This window comes from Thamnophis sirtalis, unplaced genomic scaffold (genome assembly GCF_051295495.1).
Source record: "Thamnophis sirtalis isolate CommonGarterSnake01/CBP01778 unplaced genomic scaffold, rThaSir2_p1.2 scaffold_4, whole genome shotgun sequence".
Classification (NCBI taxonomy): domain Eukaryota; kingdom Metazoa; phylum Chordata; class Lepidosauria; order Squamata; family Natricidae; genus Thamnophis; species Thamnophis sirtalis.
Window position 1 is genome coordinate 100,088,045 of NW_028261384.1, and position 25,737 is coordinate 100,113,781.

Sequence of the window (25,737 nt, forward strand, 5' to 3'; positions counted from 1 at the left end):
CTAACATCACAGAGGTTGATTTTCCAAACAGGCAGGAACATTCTTAAGACACATTCTTCTATCAACTGCTGAAATAATATCTACACATACACAGACACACTCACACTCACACACACACACACAAAACTTCCAAAGCCCAGATTTGCCCACCTATGTGACAAACATAGATGCAGCCCTTGGTCGCCCACAGATGGTCCATCATCCCTCCTGACACATGGAGAAGCACATTACCAATCTTTCACAGGGGTCCAAACTGCAGTTGGCTGCATCCAGCAGGGCAGCGTACTCCAATTCTTCACAAAGGCGTTGCAGCATGTTGAGTGGCTCATTCAACTGCACCGGCATGGAGACCTTGGAGAGATCTTTGCCAATGTTGTTACGAAGAATGTTCCAGAGGCTGATGTCATTGGCATGGTTGTGGGAAGCTGGTAGGCAGTTCCTCCGGGTTATCCCAGGTCCCGGCCCAGGAAGATACAAAGGAAGAGGCACTGGCACACCTAAGCCCATCTCGGAAGATTTCCCAATACATTGCATAGGGCCTGAGCCTAGTGAGGGGGGAAGGGGGAAACAGTAAATGGTATATGCTGGATCCCTAGTTATCACCTTGGGTACCCATTAGAGGCCACAGCCCACCTAACTGAAAGAAAAAGTTTCTTTAAATTAAAAAAAAAACAATATCTAAATAAACAAGCATTCCTCAGTACTAGACCCCAGTCTCCTGTGGTGGTACAAATTGCCTCAACTTTACAAGTATTCCGGTGAGCATTTTGATCATGTGAATGGCATCTCTGAATTAATTAATTTTCCTTTAGCTTTGATTTTTATTACATATGTTTTTTAAAGATGGATTGTTGTATTGTTAGCATTGAGGTGGGCTATTGTGCCTAAAGAAATAAATAATGAAAAAAAATAATTAATATTCATTTTGCAAGCAAAGCATAAGTCTTGAAAAACATATATTCATAGCAATGCTTGTTGATCCCAAAAAGATTATTCTTTTGCATCCTAGTGCATCCTCAATTCACTTTCTGGTAAATGGATATTTCAAATCTGACATGACCACCATGACAAACATTTTTTAAAATTAGTCTACCTACCTTGGCAGATAGAAATGTTCCCCAAATTCCATATAGTATATGATGTTGATCTAAGATATGTCTTTGATATTTATTCCATTTACATACTGCTAATATACTATATATTCTTGATACAATAATAACTTGATTATCATACAATCATAAAGCATAAAGTTCTTTTATTAAGCTAATGGTTGTTTTCCCACATCACACTACTCTAAAAGCAAATAAATCACCTAATAGATGCCCCCAACCACTAAAGTTTTAAAAGATTTAAAGTTTTAAATCTGACTTTAAGATTAGAGGCCAACATTCTGTTTTCTTGACCCAGAAACAATTATCAAAAATCTTGGACACAAAAGCATATTCTGCCAGTTTATATGATTCCAAATATCCAAAGCTCCTGAATTAAATCAAAGAGTCATCATCCTGAACTTATTCCCAACAGTGATATGACAGATATTTCATGGAAGCAAAGGAAGCAAAAGAGAAACCATTTTTGCTCCATTGTTTATCAGAGCACCTGGTATTCTGCCATGGAAGTACCATTACTAATTAACAATGGAGTACCTCAAGCTTTGTTTTGGGCCCAGTACTCTTCAATATCTTCATAAATGATCTAGATGATGGGATAAAAAGGGAACTCATCAAATTTGCAGACAACACCAAACTGGGGGGAATTGCCAACACTTTGGAAGACAGACTCAAGATTCAGAAGGATCTTGACAGACCTGGACATTGGGCCCTAACTAACAAAATGCAATTCAGTGGTGAGAAAAGTAAGATCCTATAGTTAGGTAGGAAAAACAAAAAAATATAGGACAGAATAGGCAGCCCTGTCTTAACATTGATAACTTTGAGAGATCTTAGTGTCCTAGTGGACCATTACTTAAGTATGAGTCAGCAGTGTGCTGCAGCTGCCAAAAAAGCCAATGCAGTCCCAGGTTGCATCAACAGAGGGATAGCATCAAGATCACAAGAAGTGATAGCATCATTCTATATTGCACTCATGAGGACCATAATTACAACCACTTCTGGGTGCCACAATACAAAAAAAGATATGCTGAGAGTCTTGAAAAAATGCAGAGAACAGCCACAAACATGATAAGGGCGTTAAACCATATGATGTATAGTTAAGGGAATTAGGTATATCTAGCCTAAAAAAGACAAGGATTAGAGGCAACATGGTAGCTGTCTTCAGGAATTTGAAGGGCTGCCACAGGAAGGAGAGGGTCCACTTATTCTCCAAAGCACCTGAAGACAGGACAAGAAGCAATCAGGAGAAGCTTTTAAAATGTGATCCATTGTGGAATGAAGGAGAAATTTCCTGACAGTAAGAATAATTAATCAATGGAACAGCTTGCCTCCTGGAGTTGTGGGTGCTCCATCGTTGGAGGTCTTCAAGAAAAATTAGACAGCCATTTGTTCAGGATGCAACAAAGTCCCTTGTCTGGGGCAGGAGGATTGGACTAGAAGATCTCCAAGATCCCTTGCAGCCCTATGATTCTATGAACTTCTGTTATAGTGGATAAATACTAAAACTAGTAAACTATCAATTCTACTCCTGCCTAGGCTCACCTGGGTGGATAGTCACTCTCGCTTAGAACTAGGAAGAAGACAATGGCAACTATTTCTGAAAACGCTGTCAAGAAAACTATAGATTCATTCAGGCAATCACACATCACTTGTTATGGAAGGAAGACCACACAGAAGATATATGAAGATCCTTTCCAATCTACATTTCTAATTTACCTTCCAATGTTTGTTTTTAACCAACTTGATCTTATTTTGGAATCACAACTTCAACACTTCGTGAGGGAGTCAGGTTACAGAACGATCATCTTCACTCAACCTTCCATAATCTGACACTCATCTGACATGTTGGAATGAGGACTCAAAACATTTCCAACCAGCATGGCTAATGGACTGTTATTTCTGAAAGCTGAAATCCCATTATTATTGGAAAGCATGATAATTCCCCTTGTCCTATCTTTCAACCCCAGTTCCCTACGGAGGTTTCTCCCCCTATAGGCATACACCTGCCCATTCCTTGGATCAAGTACCTTTGTGATAACGGTCAGAACTTCCTGGCATATCCACCATCTCCTCTGAGATACTGTTGGTGACTTCACTGATACAGGATTCATCATCCGTGGCCTGGAGGAGCAACAGGAGGTTACACAGACCACAGCAAGTAGGGAGCTACCAGAGAAGAGCAAAAATGGGCAAGAAGAAAGGAAGGAAGGAACAAGGCTGCTATGTTGGGAAACTGAGGCAGGACCACAAGGTGAGAGGATACCGAAGGATGGATCTCATAAGGATCCATTCTTTAATAAGTTTATGATGAGGAAAATATTTGCCTAGGTGAGGCAAATACTACTCTGCCTATAGCCTCCAATCACAGTAGGAATCTTATAAACACAAGTTTTAAGCTCTAAAGAATGATATATAGACAGCAGGATATTTTCTTTTCTCTATATAAAAAAATGAAAGAGTAGGATAACTATTTCCTTTTATTCATAACCAATGCTCAATGTAAAAGCTGAAGTCATTGCTAAGTAAGATTGCTTCTGGTTGATATAAATTTAAATAGAGCATATATCTAATTTTCCCCAGGCATTTGGGTCAGGCAATTAGATGTGCACTGTTATTGATTTTTTTCTATGACTGGTCTTTACTTATTTATTAATCAAATTTATTTGGCTCCCCATCCCACAAAAAGTGACTCTGGGCAGCCTACAACAATACAGAAAAAACAGTAAATAAATAAGACAACTATTAATTAACAATTGTATAATAATTATTAAAAAGAATTAAAAATTATAAATGCAAAGCTAAAACAGGAAATAATGGATGAAGAGATAATAAGAGAAATACCTCATAAATTATTTTTTATCCTCAGAACTAAGACTATTTTGTCAATATTTATGTCTTTTAACCCTTGAAAATCATCTAGACTAACTTATGAGAGACTATAGGAAAAGCCATACAAACAAATAAATAATAAACGGGCAGCTTATACCCGAAGAACTGTGAAGGGCAAGTCATTGTTTAAAGATAAGGAACTGTAAGGGAGTATTCGGGCCTTAAAATTGCCAAAATATAAAATTTAGATGACAAATGGATGATAGACTCAGTTCTCCCTCTGCTCAATCCAAAATGGACATGTACAGTATTTCCATTTAAATTATGATAATTGGTATCAAATTTGGAGCTCTAAACATGTACTGAAACATTTGCAAATTACATAACCTTACTCTTCTTATATTCTTTTATGGGAAGTTCTGGCTGTTTTGAGGACATGGAGATTGAAGGGAAGGAAGAGAGCAATAACACGAACAACAACAAAAACAATATTCAGAATCCCCAGTTCCATATTACAGGGACAATAATTAGCAATTTTTAGATGTGTAGACCAATTCCTAGAATTCCCACAGCCAGCATGGCTAGCTAGAGAATCCCGAGAGTTGGTCCACACATCATTGGACGGTTGAGCCACGGCTGAGAAACACTACAGCAAAGGTTGGACATAGAGTTGCACGAGAGACAGGACAATTCGGTCAAGTTGAGTTCCCTTTGCAACGGCAGAAAAGGCCCTTCTCTGACTTTTGGAGAAACATGTCCCAGAGACCTAGGAATAGGTCTCAACTTTATCCCAATAATCTAAATTTATTTCCAAGTGGGAAAAGATGGTAACGGCAGGAAAGATCTAAGCTAAAAAAGCAAAAAGGTCTGGATTCTGCTAAGCTGACATTTTCCAATCAAAAAAGGGAACTGGGAGAGGCAGGCGCTGAAAACAACAGGTAGGGTTTGCGGTATGTGGTGCTAACTGATTAGAGAATAGAGTGGGAAGGTTAGCTAGGGGAATGCGGGAGTGGCTTGGCTCTTGACTAATTGACAAAAGGAAGAAAGAGAAATGGGAAAAAAATAGAGAGGAGTGATGATCACATTAATCTAAAAAACAGAATACAATGATATGTTATAAGAAACATGAAATCATCCCTTTAGTCTTAAAGCTAACTTGACCAATTGGTTATTTCTAACAAATAATAAAACAACCGGGTAAACTGTAGCTGAGGTGTACTGCATATGCAATAAACTGTACATGTCCAATTGCTAAATGTAATTGCATGTTTAGGTATGTCTAATAGCTATTCTTAGCTGCCAGTAGAGGGGGCAAACGATTCACCGAAAACCTGTCCATGCTATTGCCCTGAGCTGACCCTAAGATCTTGCAGCTGGGTATATTATAACAAATTCAGCAAGTATTGTGCAAATAATTGCACCTCAATTTTCAACTTTCAGAAATAGAAGTGTGCTTAAGATGACAACTCCCTTGAGATGACAGCTCCCTTACATGGCCTCTGAAAACACAGCTATTCCTGTTCAGCTGCAGGGTTCCTTCTTTCCACCTGTTGCTGAGACTTCCCTTGAAGATTGGGCATCATCTGTTCACTATGAATCACCTCATCAAGTTGATTAATATGCTGAATTTCCATAGGTCTGTTCAGAGCAGCCTAAAACAGATGTGCCCCTCCCATCAAGGGAGAGAAGCATGCAAATTCTTAGCAAGATGTCTCCCCAAAAAAGACTTCCTGAAATGCAAACTTTTCACAGCTATTGTCACTAACCTCATTCTCAGATGAGCTGGCTGACAGAAATACCTCACAGGCATCAAAGAACTCAGTATGTGAATCCGAAAGAGAGACAACACTGCAATTTGAGAGCTGTTGCTTCTGTCCTTTAACCAACAGAGCATCTGGCTGAAAGAGGGAATACAAAAAATCTTCATTTTTTTTTGTTTTTATTACCAAATTTTCAATATTAATAATAAATAGGACAGTTCAAATGTTACCTTCAAATAAGTGGCAAGTGTAAACTGAGATAACAGTCTAAATCAGTGTTTGTCAACCTCTACAATTTTAAGATGTGTGGACTTCCATATGTTGACACAAACTTCCACAATTCTCCAACCAGCCTGGCTGGCTAGAGAATTATGGCAGTTGAAATCCATGTATATAGTTGCTGATCTTGAGTAACATTTATCTAATTCATCCTTCTTCGCTCTAGGACACGGGTGTCTAACTCAATCATGTCACGTGATGTATTGTGATGGTTTTTGCCTTTGAGGAGCCAGGGGTGGACTTGGCCTGAAGCATCATGTTTGGTATAAATTTCATTTTTCATTTATTTTTAAAATTGATACATTTTATCCTCCATTTCTGGGAAAACAAAGTAAAGCCGCAAGAACAATTAGGAGCCATTTGATTTGGTGGAATTCAATCGTTAGAAACCGTCCTATCAGGAAAGAAGAGGAAGAAGATAGGCAGTGGGACTGAATGAAACCCTAAACCCTTTCTCAGGCTTTTCTCTTCTTTTTCTTGGCATTCCAGAGATGGCAGCATCTCTGTCAAGTGGCCAAGGCTCAACAAACCAAACTTGGGAGAGGGAGGGAAGAGCTGCTGTCTGATTATGATGAGGCAACTATAATGAAAGTGTTGCAGCATTTCTCAAAATTTAAAATAAGGTGTGAGAAACTGTTTCAAAGAAACATCTTCCTGCAAAACACCAGTTTTTTACGCTGCTGAATTTTTATCTGTAAAGACTTGACATATGCCTTTTCTTGTTCAGCAGTCTCTTTGGGGCGGGGGGGGGGGAATGTGCTCTTCTCTTCTATAATTATTTTCACCAGCTTCTTTTCATGAAACTTCCCACTTTCTGAAAGATTTGTCACATAATTTAGGCCACGCCATAAGACAAGCTAATATATCAAGAACTGTTACCAAAAAAATCCCATCTGCTCCTGCTTCCCTAATATTATATACATTTCTTACATAAAGTGTTTTTAACCAGATTGGATATATATATCATTCAGAATCAGTTTTAAGACTGGAGTAACACAAAAGATTAATAAACAAAACAAAGAATTTATTCAGCCTTTTCATGCTGAAGTCAGGAACTTGACTTCCAATTTGTATCAATATTTACAGAGGATGATCATAGCATTAACAAAACTAAACTCCTTCCATATGATTGCATTTGACAAAATTAAGGCAGAAGATTTCGTGGTTCTCTTCACTACTTTTCAGACAAGAAAATACCCAATTCCAACTGCAACAGGGAACATCTATTTATTTTTATTTTTTAATTTAATTAAAATTATATAACCACTTATCTCATTGCTGCAACTCTGGGCAGCTACAATAATTGTCAGATGCCACAAAACAAGACAGAAGCTGTTTGCCCTTGTAATAATTCTCTTAGCTGTTAACTATACTTTTCTCATGCAGCCTAAGGAATCATTTGTGTATTAATACACAAATTATGCTAGAGATACATTAACTGTCCTGTGATTTCTGACCATAGAGCAATTTAAGTTACTATTCACTTAGGGAAAGGTTTACCTCATCAGCACTGAATGAGGCAAAAGAATCCAGAGTGGTATCTGAGGAGATGGAGAGCGAATGAAAGCGGCGTATACATTCAGGATTGTCAAAACTCTGAAGAGAAGCCTGGAAGGAGTAAAAAAAAAAGTTGTTATTTTGGCACAAGGGAAATGAGGAAGTGAGTGTTGAAGATTGTAAATTAAAACTGGGCACTGATCATTTCCTAAACTGTGAAGAAACTGAGCTCTGACTTAAAGCACTCAGACAATTAAATACGTTTCCCATGATGTAGAGCTTTTTACCAGTTTGATGGTAGTTATCCTCACCTATTCTTAGTTAAGAGGGTGGACTAAATAACCAGGAGGTGGAATAAAAGAGACACTGAGTTCTGGTCCCTCTCTAAGCATGAAGTCCAGATGGTGAGTGTGGGACAGGTGCTTTCTCTCTGCCCAACTCCTCTCACAGTGTTTTCTTGTGGGAAAAACAGGAGACAGGAGCATTATGTATGCCACACTGAAAATTACAAAATAAAGCTGGAATGGCATCATCACCTTTCCAAGAAATACTTGTTTCAAATACAGGAAATAAGATGGTAGTGGGATGGTGGGAAGATCCTTGCAGTTTATGTAAAATGGCGTGTGCTTGATTTGGGCTGGAGGTGGGGGGGGGGATGTAGGAATTTCTCAGCTAAGCCTTAAACCAACACTTAACAATTCTTTCAAAGGATCATGACCCCTTACACCAGCTGTAGTAGAGTTGATGCCATCTCCAAGGTCACCCTGTGCAGAAGATAGAGTGTCACGTTGCAGATCTAACATCTGCTGCAATTCTTGGAGACGGTCACGCTCAGAGGTCAGCACAGCCAGCACACTGCTGAGAGAACCATGAACTGGAGGAACAACAAAAAAAAAATTACAAGCAGCATTATATTCCATTAGCGCAGAGGATTCTCTTATCAAGAAAAGATTCCAGAATCCTCAGAACTGTAACTTTCTTGAAGAACCTCAAATTTTATAGACAGCAATTATCAAAGTGGGATTAATATATAAAATATTAAATAGACAAGATGGTGCCTCCAGACATTATGAGCTTCAGCCATCATTAATTCCAATCAGTATAAGCAATTACAAGACTAGTAGAAACTATAGCACAAAACTTCTGGAATTCAAGAGTACCTACTCTTGATGTATCAAAGTCCAATGAAATCTCACAAGATAGAGTTGATTTTATATTTGTGTGCAAACAAGAGAGACAGTGTACTTTCAGGAGTAAGTAAATAAGTAAGTAAGTCTCTTCAAGAGAGACTGTACTTTTAGAAGGTGGGGAGAAATCTCTAAAGTCACAACATTGCTTTCCCTTTCTGATGCACTCTAGCTAGCTTTATTTGTGGAAAATGGTGGAAGTTGTAATCCAATATATCTGGAGAGCAACAGATAGGCAAGATTCCTTATTATGTATGCTTCCCCTATTTTCCAAAAGCAAAGTTATATATCAACAAAATCTGTACATTTTATATAGGTTACAAAAGGAATAGGAACTCTCTAGATCTCAATGGCTGTGACTGACCATGACAAAATGTATATCTCAGGAGATGGGAAGAATTTAAGAAGAGAAGAAAGCAAATAATCACAGCCCATAAACTCAAGGCCCACAGGGCTGCCCAGGAAACAGCAAAGGACTGGCCCGCGGTGCCTCTGCCAGTGAAAACAGGCTCCTGAGATCCATTTTCACTGGCAGAGGGTTACAGAAGGCTGTCGCAGTAAAAAACAGAGCTCAAGAGCCCGTTTTCCCTGGCAGAGTGCTCATTCTACCACAGGCACCTCCGACATGAGTGATATCGAGCGGATCACCCCACCCCCCAGGTTAAACACAACCCTGAAGCAGCCCTCAATGAAATTGAGTTTCACACCCCTGCCATAACACAATGGCTTCGGTCCTCTTCACAGTCCAAGATGAAAATCAGTGTCTCCCACTACACCATAGTCAAAATAAGACAGTCATCCCTGAGCTTTTGATACAACTATTAATATCTGCACTGAGCTCACCTTTCTGAGCTAAGATCCAGAAACTTCTTTGGAGTTGGCTGTACTCTGGAGGTACGCTGAACATGGGCTGGTGCTGACAGGACTCAAAATATCTTGAGAGATTGGGAACAGAGCCATGCAGGCGTCCCACCTGCTAGAAGAAAAACCAATTGGTTTTAGGCACCCACAAAACCTTCCCAATTCAAATCCTTTCCTCTCCAATTCCTTACACTGATTCCTTTCTCTATCCCAAAAGTACCTCATCTCCAAAATCAACTCTGGCCCTTCCTAACCTTGGGATGTGGTCAATGGTCCACTATTGATCACACTGATTGATAGCAACTCTTTGGGCCCTTCATCCAGCCCTCTCTGGAGATCTGAAATTGGGATCTTTTAAATAGCAAAAAATCTCTCCATTGCTGATTGATTGCTCCTCTCACTCTATATTTCCTACCTTTATGCCAAACGCTATCTACCCCATCCCCAAACCATCTCACCCTGCCTATGGTGTCATCCTTTGCAAAGCTCTGAGTGCACCAGATCCGCGTCGATCTCTTTGCTTTTCTGGGTCTTTCTGTTCCTGTTGAGGTCTGTAAAATCAAGATGCAATCTCAAACTGTACAACCATCAAAGATCAATTCCAAATCAAAATGCTACTCATAATCTAAACTCAGGAATGCTCTGATTTGTAATTGTTACTGCACAGTGATTCATAACTGGCCTAAGTAGTGTGAAAGTAACCTTTGTAGCCTTTGACCAAATATGTTGCTTAAATAGTTTTTTTTTTAATGTAAAACTTTGCAGAAAAGGAATGCTATTAACACACTTGTACCTTACCTGACTGTTTGAGATTAGAGGGGCAGAGGGAATGCGGTGGAGAGATTCCAAATTTTGTAGCATTCGGCTGAGCTCTTGAAGCTTTCCCTGACATTCTGAGAGTTCTGGAAAAAAATAGAAAAAAGAAAAAGTAGACTAGGATATAGTAAGGCAGCACTGCCTGTTCTCTCAGAATATCAAAACACCAGACAATTAGCCGTTGGAAAAGAACACCCACTGGGGGAAAATTGCTAAGGGAAGGATAAATGGATGACCTACACTGAAAACGTATTTCTCTGGCTAAATTCCCACAAGAACTTGCAGTATTCAGTGACCAAAACCTAAGGAAAATTGATTGGGAAGAACTTGTCCTCCTGTCTCTTAAGCGCACCCATAACAGAAGATATTAATGTAGGTAATTGGTCAATCCCTTCATCAATTCTATTCTAATCTCCTTGTCTCTGAAGGTGAAAGTTGGCTTGGAAATAGCCAAGGCTCAAATATTGTGACTACCAGCTAAGAAAGACCTTCTGATTGATAAGAAGTTTCATTACCTGCTGAGCACCTGTCCAGTCCTTTGCTGTCACTGAGCCAAGAATTCACCTTTTCTTGGGGACTGGCTAGTGAAGATAAGGCAGGGGCACTTTCTGACATCAGTATGTGGCGCCGTGAGCTGCAAGCCTGCAAGAATGAAGCAAGACAATATAGGAAGAATGGAAACTAGAAACAAAGGAGATGAATAATTCACTCCAGTTTTCAGAATCTAGGATGGATCTTCAGCCTGTGAAATTCTTGGGTACACTGGCAAATCTGTAAAAAATGTTATCACAAAATGGATACCATAGAGAACTGTTGTGGCCCAGCAGGATCCGGTGGAGCTGTTGATGGACTCGGATAGCGAGGAACCATATGAATCTGCCATGGAAGATGTGGAGGACCCTGGGCAGGGTTCAGACTCAGAGCAGGGACCAGAGAGGCTGGTTGGCCACCAGGAGGTGCCTGAGGTATGGAGCAGTGGGGAGGATCAAAAGCAGTTTGTCCCTGATGCTAGATTGAGACGGGCTGAGAAATGGAAGCAGCAACTCCGCAGGCAGCTTCACAGAAGATGATAGGTGGTTGTTGTTTGGCCCCTCCCAAGAGAGATTATAGGTGAGGCGTTGGGAGGGAACATTTGCAGGAAACAACCGTTCAAATTAGTAGTGAATAAAATTTATCCGTTTATTTTTCCGTGTCTGTTCATTTGGACTCTCTGGGTTGCTTTGTTTGGATTATCTGGGTTGCTGCAGCTACTCTATTGAACGTGAGTTGCCTGGGCTCTCAGCCAAAGGATTCGTTATCTCAGTAATTGAGCAGTGGCAAACAGCCAAGCCTGCGTTCAAGTGTATTCACAGTCGGGGGGGGGGGGGCAGATCAGAGAACATGCTCAACTACATTAAAAACTTGTCTGAGAAATTGAGTACAAAGGAGAGTTTGGATAGTACCCTAATACTGATATTGACTTTCATAAAATACAATAGTAGGAAAATGCTTCTTAACTCCAGCTTATCTTCTGAGGACTATGTGGAATTTTCCATGTCATTTTCTTAACAATAGTTTGGAAGGGATTCACTGTGAATTTGCTGGGATTTAAAAAAAAAAACTTGTTGCTTTGATGTCCCACTTTAGTAAACAGCCCTAGGAGTTCCTGGTGGATGTTACCAAATACCACATCCAAGTTTTCATTGTCAACCAAGTTCGGCTAGGTCCTGCCACCCAGCTGGCAGAAACATTTAAAAAAAATTTAATTTCCAAGATGAATCTTGCTGATGCTCAGAGACTCGTAGATCAAGACACACATACACACACACTTCTAGTGTTTCACTTTACCTCTTCTAAAAACCATCTAATTTACTTTTTTTCTTCAAATATAGTTTTATTTGCTGGCTTTCTCAGCAAAATAGAAGCAGAATTTTTCACCCAATTTACTTCTTCCTTTTCTGGCCTCTAAGTCCATGAACAGCTCAAAAGCATTCTAGGGAGAAGAGAGGAGTAGAAGAAGGAGAGGAGATTTATTCACTGGAATAATCTACACAACTTTGACCCATGTTGCAAACAGTAATTCTTTCGATAGATGCTATACAATTTCCCTCTCTTTGCATACAAGCTACAAAAAACAGTGAGGGATACTTAAGATTCTCCATTATCACATTTCAGAAGTGATGCTTACCATCAAGCAAGAAGGCTCTATTTTACTGTACTCACTTGTGTGGGATGAGAGGCTCTGCCACCACCTGTCATGAATGGTCTTCGGGATACATGTGATTTCTCTGCTTGCCGGTGCAAACACAGCTTTGCCACCCAATTATTGAATAGCTCTTGGGATTTTATCTAAAATAAGTGAGGCCCAGACAAGACAGCAAAACGTTAAAAAAATAAAAGCATTTGTCCCAAACATTGTGATTCTGAGCTGCAGCAGCAAGCTGCATCTTCTGCTAAAACTAATATTTATAAGGTGGTAAAAAATATCACAAATGTTTCATTTCTCCTCTCTGACATCAGCACTCTAACAATCTGTTCCTTCTTCCGATACCCCAAGTTAGTAATTGCAAATAGCTTCTTCATTCATGTAAAGGTAGGGTCAACTCTGCTAGTGAAAATTGTATCTCGAATTAGATGGGGATAGAAGATGATATTTGAAATCTGAGGCATAAAACTGATTTCTAGGCCTTTATTTGAGAGTTGGCATGAATTTATGAGCTTCATCTTAGCATAATTCCCTGCCAAAAATTTGTGTTTTCTGATTTTTATGAGTGGCAAAAGATAGTAACTTGCTATGGTTAGGGTAGAGATAACAGTTGTCATCAAGTATTTATTTGACTTGGAAGATTTAAAAACTGCCTCATTTCAGAAACTCTGCAAAGACCATGGGAAGCTTCAGATACTTAATCATAAGAAATAAAAATGTGCAGCCACCAATTCACATAGGATCAACCTGCTACATTATTTTAAAAGCACGAGAAAATATAACTTAGAAGCTAACTCCTGCTTTTAGCAATGGATTAATACGATCAGCCTTCAAGATGCCATATACTCAACTGTGCCCTGCATGCATACGCATAAATACTTCTACCATGAATGGGCTTTAAATATTCAGTTGGGATTTGAATTCTATCTTCACAAAAGAGAACAAGTGGACTCTTTATCCTTTACCAGAGATCCAGAGAACCATAAGCAGCAGCAAACAAAATGCTTGGTGAGGATACTATTATGCCTGCTGAACTCTACAGACATATTTTAGATATTACTGTATTATTGTTCTGCAAAGCATATTCCTGCTTTACCACATAGAAAAATGTTTTGTGTAGCCAACACAATAACTTTGCAAAAATATATTTTCAGGTATAATTTGTCAGTTCAAGCCTTTCTCCATCACATACATTCTCAAACCAGTTCTCAGATTTTGAACAACGGAGAAAGGACATCTTAGCATTTGTAAGCCAGAGATTAAGGATGAATTGGCATATAATTACAGAATTCCACTGATCTTTTTTTTCCCCTTTCATCCTGGGTCATTCCATGTGTACCTTAAGATGATAAATATTCTCTTCTGTATCCAAGTCCACACGTTGGGCCTTTTTATTAACTGACATGACTGACAAACAAACATCTATGGAGCCATGTAACTTTCCCTTCAAGACCTAGAGAAAATATCACAAATATAGTTACACAGAGAAATTATATAAGTCCTTTTCTTAAATACGTTTCTCAGTAAATTAACTGCCCTCCTTTGTCCCCATCAGGATTCCTGTAAATATTGGTATATGACACTCAGTTACTCCCAATTCCACTATTCTGTACTCACATCTTGGTGTGTTGTGGCATATTTCAGAATGCCATCTTCCAAAACAAAATAACGCTTGGAGAGAAAAAAAGAGAGAAAAGGGGGGAAAGAATAAATCAATAGTACTTGACTTGATTGAATAAAATCAGTAAGTTATATCATATCATATTCCTTAAAAAGTTGAAATAGTTGGACAATACAGTTTCAAAATTGCTTTTATCACATTCACTGGTTTCTAGACTACTCTTTTCCAATTCAATTAAGGACTATGTCAGCTGAGAATTTTAGAAGTTGTAGTCACCAATTGGAAAAATTGATTTAGATTGTTTACTAAAAATGGCGATCATAAGCATGACCTATATCATAAATAGAATAATTAGTATTCTACTATTTATTGTTCAGTATTTCCAATCAAAATTCTAAGCACCAGTCATGCCATTGTTCCGAATGCATATTCCATTCCTCCAGCAGTCAGTATTTGGTCTAGTAATTAAGGCACCAGGCTAGAAGCCAGGAGATTTGTGAATGCTAGGTACTTCCTTAGGCATCAAAATTGGCTGGGTAACTTTGGGCCTGTCACTCTCTCTCAGCAAAATCTAAGTCTCAGGATTGTTGTGGGAAAAATAGGGTGCAGAAGTATTGTGTAGGCTCCTTGAATTATTTATAAAAACATTAAAGGTGAGATAGCAATAGCACTTAGACATACATCACTTCAAAGTGTTTTACAGCCCCTCTCTAAGCGGCTTACAGAGTCAGCATATTGCCCCCAAAGATCTGGGTCCTTATTTTACAAACCTCGGAAGGATGGAAGACTGAGTCAACTTTGAGCTGGTGAGAATCGAACTGCTGAATTGCTGGCAGCCAGCAGTCAGGAGAAGTAGCCTGCAGTACTGCATTTTAACCACTGTATCACCACAGTATATAAATAAAGTAAATAAATACTTTAAAAGTAAATAGGTACTTTAAGCTTTTGTCCTGTTTAGATATCTTTTCTCTAAAAATTAATTCCACTCTTGAGTTTAGTCAACCACATCCCTAGATTCTTACTGCTTACACTGATGTTCACTTTTTAGGGGATTGTTCTGAGACAATTGTAAAATTGACCTGTTGTTCAACATCTTTTAAATATTCCAATAAAAAAATTATCCAAACTTTGAACACTTTTTCATTGTACTCGTTAAACTTTATAAAGCAGACTAGATTTATTGTAATTTATTTTCACAGATATGAATTCCTTAACAAATGAGGCAAGAAAGGTAATGAAATGGGGCACAATTCACTTTAGAAATATCTTAATAACAGAAACATTGGGCTCAATTGTAGTCGTAAGTCAAGGACTACCTATCTGTACCGTTGGCTAGTATTTATTATTGTGATTGTGATTTTTGACCATTCCTGCTGGATTTTGATAAGCAAAGTCAATAGGGAAGCTGGAAAGAAGTCACAAGGTATAGTCACATGAGGTCCTCACTTAATGACCTGTGTAATCCTTGTTTAATAACAACAATCTGGCTTGCTGGACATACCATTGCTAAGTGGTGTAGTCACTTACAACTATGTCATATAAGGATAGAAGTCCTGGTGTTCTTAAGTGATGATGACCCTGTTATTTCGTTAGAATGATCTCAATCAATTGCAGCAGACTTTAATGCTTGGTATGGCACCTTGGACATACTTGGAATTTCCAATACTTGAAAATGAGACACATTAATTTCCATTAAGAATTATTCACAGCTAAATAGGCCTAAAATTGTAACCCCAAAGCATCCAAAATAATTCACACGTATTATGACAACACTCCTTGTAAGAACTCTTGAAAGAACCATCTGTCATTTATCGGTCTCCTGATAGACTGAAGTGCAAGTCCCGGAATTCACAGAAGAAGCCAGCCGATATTTGGGAGACCAACATTCACTTTATCTCCCAGGTCCAGAAAAGCCAGAGTGGCTTGGAATTGGAGGTGTTAATTTAGTGCTATAATTATTTAATTCAGATCAGAGCGGATAGCAAGACAAGTAGGGACAACTCGGGACAAAAAGGAGCAAAGTTGCAGTTCTTCATGCTCACCATTGAATCATAGAAATAAAGTCCACTTTATTGACACCATACCTTGTGCCAGCCTTTCAAGGGCCATTTTCGCTTCTTTAGCAGGTAACCCTCCTGCCTTTCTGGCTGCTGGATGACCCCACTATGGATGTGCAAATCATCTATCACTTCCCAGCTCTCAGAACTCTATGTAAAAAAAAAAAAAAGGTGGAGTTGGAGTTTGGAGTTTATTCAATTTGTAGGCCGCCCTATTCCCCGAAGGGACTCAGGGCAGCTGAACAAAGCCAAGGGAGGGGAAATTACAAAAAGTAAGACAAAGACAATCAGACAATACGAACAATTTAAAGCACAACAGACACAGCAAATTCGAGTGGTGGGGGGGAACTCAACCCCAGGCTTGCTGGGACAGCCAGGTCTTCACGGCCGTCCGGAAGGCCTAAAGGGTGGAGAGGGTCCGAATCTCCACGGGGAACTCGTTCCAAAGGGCCGGGGCAGCCACAGAGAAGGCCCTCCTCCGAGTAGTCGCCAGCCAACATTGGCTGGCAAATGGAATACGGAGGAGGCCTAATCTGTGGGATTGAATGGGTCTGTGGGAGGTAATCGGCAGAAGGTGGTCTCTCAAGTAACCCAGGTCCAATACCATGTAGGGCTTTATAAGTAATAACTAGCACCCTGAAGCGTATCCGGAGACCAATAGGTAGCCAGTGCAGCTCGCAGAGGATAGGTGTAACGTGGGTGTACCGGGGTACACCCACAATCGCTCGTGCGGCTGCATTCTGGACCAGCTGGAGTCTCCAAACACTCTTCAAGGGCTGCCCCATGTAGAGCGCATTGCAGTAGTCCAGTCTTGAGGTCACAAGGGCATGAGTGACTGTTGTAAGATCCTCCCGGTTCAGGTAGGGACGCAATTGGTGCACCAGGTGGACCTGGGCAAACGCCCCCCTGGTCACAGCCAACAAATGGTGATCTAAAGTCAGCTGTGGGTCCAGGAGGACTCCCAAATTGCGAACCCTGTCTGAGGGGCGTATAATTTCACCCCCCCAGCCTGAGAGATGGAATACTAAGCCAATTTGTGGGAGGAAAAAACACAAGCCACTCGGTCTTGTCAGGATTGAGAGCCAGTCTGTTCACCCCCATCCAGACCCTCACATCCTCCAGGCACTGGCACATCACGTCAACTGCTTCACTGAGTTGGCACGGGGCAGACAGATACAATTGAGTATCGTCCGCATATTGGTGGTATCCTATCGCGTGCTGTCGGATGATCTCTCCCAGCGGCTTCATGTAAATGTTGAACAGGAGGGGGGACAGGACTGACCCCTGCGGCACCCCATAATTAAGGGGCCTAGGGGTCGACCTCTGTCCTCCAACCAACACCGACCTGCCCGAGGTAGGAGGAGAACCACCGAAAAACGGTGCCTCCCCCCACCTCACAACCGCCGCAGCAGGATACCATGGTCGATGGTATCAAAGGCCGCTGAGAGGTCCAGGAGAACTAGAATGGAGGCACGGCCCCCGTCTCTGGCTCTCCAGAGATCATCGGTCAGTGCGACCAAAGCAGTTTCCATGCTGAAGCCAGGCCTGAAACCAGATTGGAAAGCATCTAGATAATCGGTTTCCTCCAAGGACCGACGGAGCTAAGAGGCCACCAGTTTCTCAACAACCTTCCCAACAAAGGGGAGGTTGGAGACTGGACGATAGTTATTTAAAACGGCTGGATCCAGGGACGGTCTCTTCAGTAGGGGCCTCACCACCGCCTCCTTTAAAGGGGGGGGAAGACCCTTCCAGAGAGATGCGGTCACAATCGCCTGGATCCAGCCCCGTGTCACCTCCCTGCTGTTCACGACCAGCCAGGAGGGAAACGGGTCCAGTACACAAGTGGAGGCACTCACTGCTCCGATGGCCTTGTCCACTTCCTCAGGGGTAACAGACTGAAAATCAATCCAACGATGGCGCTCAAGACCCTCCCTCGGTACCTCGGCTGGCTCTGCGCAATTGGAGTCCAGGTTTGCCTGAAGCCGAGCCACTTTATCCGTGAGGAATTGACCGAACTCCTCAACCTTACCTTGCAAGGGAGTGCCCATATCCCTCCCTTTAAGGAGGGAATGGGCTATCCCAAACAAGACGGCTGGGCGTGACTCAGCGGAAGCTATCAGACCAGCAATATGAGTTCTTTTTGATGTCTGGATAGCCCAGAGGTAGGCTCTGATGCAAGATTTTAATGAGGCTCGGTCTGACACGGACTTACTGGCTCTCCAACGGCGCTCTAGGCGTCTCTTTTGGCGCTTCATCTCCTGGAGTTCCTCAGTAAACCAAGGAGCCCTCCTGGATCCACTGCCATAGATCGGCCGTAGAGGCGCAATCCGGTTAAGGGCCCCTGCCGCCGCCGAGTTCCAAGCAGCAACCAGAGTCCCAACCGAATCGCGGGCGAGAGTATCAGGTATAACACCAAGCGCCGTCTGAAAGCCCATAGGGTCCATAAGACCCATGGGGGGGGGGGGGGAACCACCTAATCGGTTCCTCCTCCCTACAGTGGGGGATTGGCCTCCGAAAGTCGAGCCTCAGTAGGCAGTGGTCCGACCACGATAGGGGCAGGATCTCAATGCCCCTCAGACCAAGATCACAACTCCACTGCTCCGAGAGGAATACGAGGTCAAGTGTGCGACCCGCTGAGTGGGTCGGGTCCCGAATTACTTGGATCAAGCCCATGGCTGTCATGGAAGCCATGAACTCCTGCGCCCCATCAGAGTGCTCACCGAGTGAAGGCAAGTTGAAATCCCCCAGCACCATAAACCTGGGAAACTCAACTGCCAGCTCGGCTACTGACTCGAGGAGTGAGGGGAGGGCTGCTGCAACGCTGTTGGGAGGCAGGTACGTTAGCAGCATGCCCACTTGACCCCCAGGATCCAACCTCACCAGCAAGGACTCGCACTCAACAAGCTCCAGAGCAGGAGTCCTACAAGGAACTAACGACTCTTGGATAACAACGGCCACTCCTCCACCCCTTCCCTGGGGTTGCAGCTGGTGAAGCACCTGAAAACCCTCTGGGCACATTTCGGTGAGGGGGACTCCTCCCTCCGGGCCCAGCCAGGTTTCAGTAATACATGCCATGTCTGCCCCCTCGTCTAAAATTAAGTCCCGGGCGAGGGGAGCCTTGTGAACCACAGACCTGGCATTTAGCAACAGCAGCCTGAGACCAGGGCCCTGACTACTTGCGCCATCTGGCCTTGGAGTGGGACTAATAGGGCCGGAAGGAAGGATCTCTGTAACATAGCGAACCCTCCTTCCCCGGTAATGGCTCGCCCTAAAGTCCCCGCCATATCTGCCCCTCCCAGTTAGGACCGTAATGCTCCGGCTCACTCCCGCGTCCATAAGACCTCCACCTTCCCCTTCAGCGATCGACATCCCTGGCAAGCCCTTCGAACCATACATTCTAAGGCTGGGGTTTGAACCAGGCCCCACTAACACTTCTGCAGAGCACTCAGTGTAGGAGGTATATAGTCCCAGCCCTCTCAGGCGTACACAATTATACAACAGACACTCCCCCACAAGAATTTAAAAACACAAATACAACTATATAATAAAAAGTGGGCACATACATACAACACAGTCATACCCACAATCATACCCCAAGCACTCACCATACATTAAAATGTACAGAGCACTGCGGAAGTGCGTTAGCAAGCAATAATATAAAGAGGAGAGAGAACTGCTCCGTTCCTCTCTCTCCTCTATGTCCCGGCGAGACATCCTCGGCCACCAGATCAAAAGTCAGTGGTGTATAAGGCGGCCGTACGTAGGCAAGGATAAGATGTAAAAGTCTAGTGTTCATAAGCGGCAACCGTTCAGTCTTACCCTTCCAAAGAAGGTCAGCGGGCCGTGTGCCTAAAAGTCTCCTTCCTGAAGCGGAAGGGTCCCAATCTGGGGGGCCAAAGTCTGAAACTGGCCTGAGCCACTCCAGTAGAGGAGGAGGAGAGCGCTGATGTTTTCGAAACCTAGTCCTCACCGCTGCGGCCGCCATCCTCTATTGCTCCCACTCCCAACCCAACCCCAGCCTTACTCCTAACCTAATCACTAATCTAAGCTAATCTAACACTAACCTACACCCTACACCCTAATAACCCTAATAACCCAACACCAACCTAATCTAATCCTACATTAGCCCAGCCCTAACTCCACCTCAAGCCCCGACCCTAGCCCTACTTCCTGCCACTATCAATCTCCTCCGCACCCCCGGGTGCAACCAACCGCTGCCCTCGTAATTATTTCTAAATATCTAACTATAACTACTTATACCTATAACTAACTATATCTAACTATGCCTATCTTACCTAAATCTATATCTAACCAGAGCAACGGCAGGCAGCAGACGGGAGGGGAAGAGCAGATGTTACAGTCAGGACATCAGGCACAGGCCAAGGCAGAGGGGAGTCAAAGCGGCTAGGGAGATGGCAAAGGCTTCCTAATGGCTGGGGCAGGAGGCAAGGAGCAATGTCCGGAGGAGGCTACGATGACATGGGCCTCGGAATCTGGGACGCAGGTCAGAAACATGGGAGCTTTCATCCAAAAGGAGATCTTTGATGACTTGGGCTATAATTATCCAGGCATCACTCACTATCCTGCAGCCCCTTATCATTGCCAGCTAGAGTTCAAGACCAAGTACTTTGCCTGTATTGCGGTCTGGAGAGGATAGACCGTTGAACAGAGTTGAACTACCACATTCAACAGTCTCACAAAATACAAATAACACAGGCAACATTAGGAATTACTATTTAGTACAGTGATGGGCAACCTTTTTGGCGTGGTGTGTCAAAAAATCGGCAAAAAATCGAGCATAACTCGCGTTGTGTGTCACTTCGACAAAAACATAATTTTGCGCAATTTATAGTTTAAACTACAAAAATGTATAATTGCAATATATAATTGTATTTAATAAACCAAAAACAAATTATTTAACATACCTGCTTAGTAACTTCTTTGTTCATCAGTCGATTTCATATGTTGCCCTTGATATTATTGAACTTGTTTAGGGTGCCATGAACCAGGGCTGTGGAGTCGGCTGCTTCCAGCTCCATGTCCTCATCAACATGCCGCTCCAGCCCGCCCCTGCTATGAATAGTCCTAGTGACGCGAGGGCGAAGAATATGAATATTCATAGTGGGGGTGGGCCGGAGCGGCATGTTGATGAGGACGTGGAGCTGGAAGCAGCAGACTCCACAGCCCTGCCGTGAACTGAGATAAGTGAGGGGGAGGGCGAATTCTTTAACTAACCCGCTGCACTGACGCACTTACCAGCAGCCCCTGCGCTCAGAAAGGGGCAGCGGCGATACAGTAAGTGAGTGTGGGCGGGGGAGATCACACATCCCGCCCCCCCCCGTTCCTCCAGCACAGATTCTTTCATCCTCGGCGGCCGTGCAGGAGCCAAGGATGAATCGCATGAAATCCTGTGCGTGTCACCCCAAATGGCTACGCGTGTCAGCACTGACACGCGTGTCATAGGTTTGCCATCACTGATTTAGTAGCATTTAGAACAAAGGAGGATAATTAACTTTCTCAAGGAACCACATGAGAAACGTGGACTGTGGTGGAGGGCCAACAATGCTGTCCTGCTGCACCCCCAATGCCCTGCCAAGGCCCTATTGCCAATGCCAGGGGCCTGACAGGGGCAATGGAAGGGCCAGATGTGGCCCGTGGACCATAAAATACCTAGCACAGCTTCCCACCCCAACACACCCATTAACCTAAGCACAATAGGCATGTGTATCTAGTCACACATTTGATATGGAGTTCCTCCCCCCAATCCCAGGGACATGTAGGGATCAGTTTTGTAGACACTCATTCAAAAGAATCCACACCTGCCAAGCGATGCTGTGTTTGGAAGATACAGTGCTATTCGAACGGGAAGGGGGTAATGCCCTTTTAGGAGATGACAGTTCTTTTTCATGGTTACCCATCCCTGGGAAGACTGTCTTCTCTTGCCATGAACTAAGGAAGCATCAGCAATGCACTTTTTGGGAATGTGTCTTCATCTCCAGATCATCACCTTCAGAGGGCTGTGGTTATGAGAAAAGAAAAAAAAAAGACAAATTAGTACTCAGACATCCTGATTAAAATAACTCCCAATGAAATGGTATCACCCATATGGTGCAGTGGTCAAAGCATTTCAGTTATATTAGGTGTAAAATTCTATTTTCTTATCAGATAGTATCTGTATTTCTTAATCACAACTACTTTCTTTTTGCTTTGCTTCTTTATTCCACAAATTATAGCCTTTTTTCACAAATAATTCCTTGCCCATAACTCAGGTTTTTAAAGTGTCCCTTCAATGATTTATATAGATGTGATCCTAAAATCCTAGACAAAAATTGGAATATAGATGCTTTTTAAAATCCTCTTCTGCAAATCATAGTGCAAAATCTAAAGGTGACAGATTTCCTCCTCTTTCAAAGCACAACCTGATGGAGGCTTACTAAGAAATCAATCTCATGTCCATTTGTACTGTCTCACAAAACAGGATACAGAGTTGTTTTCCTTTCCAGGATCTGCTATGAAGGAAACAAACCATTGATCCAAAATCAAGGAAAAATTCCAGATTGTGACCTTTGTTTTGCTGTATAGCCATGTCTGTAAGGATTTATCCAGAGTATTCGCCACAATCAAGCTCTCCTCTTTGGCCAACAGCCTGCCTGAAAAAGATACCACAAAGCCTTACTCCCTATCATGCTGACTTAGTCTTAGCTTTGTCTTACATTGCAGTCCCCTCTAAAAGATCTCAGCCTCCTAATTTCTGACATTCTAGAAACAAGGCAGTGATTTCATGATCTAAATCCTTAGACATTGGATAATCTTGCTTTCAACTTTTGCACAGCAATATGCAGAAACTGCTCTTACTCTCATACACAAAAAATGATTGATCCCCTCCCCTTTGAGCCTTGTTTCTACTTTCATTATTTTCCTCCATCCCTATCCAAAGCACAAACGGTGAACAGAAGCATCACAGGCACTAAGCTTGGTTTTTCCTCTTGCAGAGCTTGTGGTGACTGCAAAATGTAGATTCCTCTGTTTTTCTCTTCCTGCTGCAAAATTTAGCATATAAGCATAAGGTGTTTTTTTCCTCCTAGTGAAGAGAGAACAATTAGCATTTAACAAGAGGAAGAAACCACCCTGGTATTGCTATGACTGGTTCACCTAATCCTCCTGCGGATAGAGGCTCAGGTGGCTCCTCTTAAACAAAACTGAACCCCATTTCTACCCCTGGCCCTCTGACCTGTCTCACCTGTACAATTGTCAACACTTTTCTGGTTCTGTTGCAGCAGCTATTCAGTTACACCCTTTATGCATCAATCCTCCCTTAGCAAACAGGTTCTCAGTTTGTCACCTGATCTTATGTGTATTTACCCAAATGTAAGCTGCCCTGAATTCAATTGAAACAGTCATGCAGAACTCTGCAGCTTTAACGTCTCAGTCCTTCTCTGTTTCCTGCTGAAGACAGAAACAAAGAGGAGAAAGGGAATACATCTTGCCTAAGTTCTTGGTTGTTGTTTCTTAAGGTCATTTGAGTTCCCTGAAGTAGAAAAGGGAATCTTACAAAGGGAGGTACTGGATGTAATTTCACATAACAGTAAACTGTGGTTCCCTTTACAGAAATGAGCCTTAGGTGAACTCTATCATAAATCCTGAAGCATGATACAAGATAGAAGAGTTTCCATTGTTTAACCAGAGTTCAGCAGTCTATTTGGATGCATTGATCTACCATTTATGTCAGATCTGCCGTCCACCCCCTTCATCTTCACTTTGCATTGCTGGCATCCAGCCATAAAAAGGGAGAGGGGGGAAATGGGGAGGAAACACCGAGAAAGGGATGATAGGAACCAGAGGTGCCAATCCAAAACAACAGACAAGAGATCCAAGGATATAAGTGTGAGAATAATGCTGGCCCCTGATTAAATGCAAACAAAACTGAAAACTTTTAATCTTTCTATGGGGGTACGAAGGATGGAAAATATTGAATCCTAAAGTCTGCTTGAGTACATTCCTTCAAATGACCTCTTCTATGTAAGCTGTCAATGTGTTTGTTTTTATTGTGACAGCATAGAGTTAAATTTTAAATGAAGAAATCTGCATTTCTTTATGGCCAGCCAGATTTCTCCATGACTTTCTCTCTGCTTAATCGTGGTTTTTTTTTTTAAATTAAATAGACTACAAGTGTAATTACCTCTTCTTAGAAATGCTTTTGATAATTGAACAAGGCCTTACTCATAAAATAAACAAATTCACAAGTATTAACTCATGTTTCAATCACTGTATCATAACTCTGAAATATTTATGCATAACATTTCTGTCCTGTTCAGGAAAATTTACGACACAAGATTGCTTTCTGTCAAGTCCAAAAGTTAGAATCCTAGGTTCCTAAAACGCCTCAAAGATTAGAAGCACATTATCTATAAATGGATTCCTCTCATGCTTTTAAAATATTTTTCAAATTATTTTGAACAAGCAACATGAAAAAAAGTCCCCTAGTTGTGGCCTAGTTTGAACCTGGAATGACTAGTGGGGATTTATAAGGAGTAATTTATGAGATTAAGCATAAATAGTCTTTGCTTATCAACCAGTTTGCAAGCGATCATTTGAGGTTATGATGTACTTCCCCAAAGCTACTTACAGATCTGATTTTGAAGAACAGCAACCTTTCCAAAGATCATTGTAATTGCATTTTGGCAAACCGGCTTGCACCTATGGCTGTTTGAGGTATCCTGTGATCACATTATTTTTGTGAGTTTTGTGGATTTCTGTTGTTTTATTTGTGATTTGCAGCAAAAAACGGCCTTTGTTCTTTTAACAATCACTGCATTTACTTAATGACTGCCTCCCAAAAGGTAAATTAGGGCATGACTATCTGGTGACCTGCTTAACAACCACTGCAATTTACAATCATAATTCGAAGCTCAATTATGGTCACACGTCAAGGATTGCTATGTGTATTTCTAAATGATTAACTATAGGTGGTCTTCAACCATTTGTTTAGTGACATTTGAAAGTTACAAAGGCACTGAAAAAAGTAACTTATGAGTGGTTTTCACACGTCACATAACCATTGCAGCATTGCAAAGTCTGAACATTTTAAAACCTTTTCTAATAATTGTTTTTGTGCATGATCAACCAGTAGTGTGGAAAGGTATTTAACCAAGAGTTTTGCATGTGGGGGTTCAATTTCTGTCAATTGTAAACCATGGTTTATGGCTTTATGTGACATTTGAATGTAGTTTTCTTTACCTTGTTTAGTGAACCATAGCAAAGTAAGACATATTTTAAGCTCAGTGTGTGATTACTATACTGTTATTTGCACAGCAGGTTCACATCAAAACCATTTTCACACACAAATTATGTTTCCTGAACTGAATACATTAAGATAGATGGATTAGGAAATGTGTGTTTTTCTGCCTTTATTAACTAATGAAGCTGACTATAATTATTCACTTTTGTCACTTACTTTTCTTTTCTTTTTATTCCTGTTAGAATAACATACTTCATCCAAGCCTTCAATTTCAGAAAGTAATAAAAACATACAC

At 41.7% G+C, this 25,737-nt stretch overlaps 1 protein-coding gene across 2 annotated transcripts in view; it reads right to left on the reverse strand.

Moving 5' to 3' along the window:
• The window catches only part of OSBPL7 (oxysterol binding protein like 7), a 34,942-nt gene extending 11,454 nt beyond the window's left edge, over positions 1-23,488 (reverse strand). Inside the window, exons 1-14 of one of the 2 annotated variants that reach the window (XM_014058163.2) lie at positions 22,024-23,488; positions 16,232-16,354; positions 14,144-14,197; positions 13,866-13,979; positions 12,544-12,669; positions 10,857-10,983; positions 10,324-10,427; positions 9,984-10,076; positions 9,508-9,640; positions 8,203-8,351; positions 7,481-7,588; positions 5,708-5,839; positions 3,140-3,233; positions 232-545 (exon numbers count right to left, since the gene is read on the reverse strand). In XM_014058163.2, the coding sequence (XP_013913638.2) occupies positions 232-545; positions 3,140-3,233; positions 5,708-5,839; positions 7,481-7,588; positions 8,203-8,351; positions 9,508-9,640; positions 9,984-10,076; positions 10,324-10,427; positions 10,857-10,983; positions 12,544-12,669; positions 13,866-13,979; positions 14,144-14,197; positions 16,232-16,354; positions 22,024-22,122 (1,770 nt within the window). In that variant the 5' untranslated portion in view covers positions 22,123-23,488. The remainder of the gene's footprint in view (positions 1-231; positions 546-3,139; positions 3,234-5,707; positions 5,840-7,480; positions 7,589-8,202; positions 8,352-9,507; positions 9,641-9,983; positions 10,077-10,323; positions 10,428-10,856; positions 10,984-12,543; positions 12,670-13,865; positions 13,980-14,143; positions 14,198-16,231; positions 16,355-22,023) is intronic. The other variant, XM_014058177.2, reaches the window with a different exon arrangement.
• Positions 23,489-25,737: the final 2,249 nt, after the last annotated feature.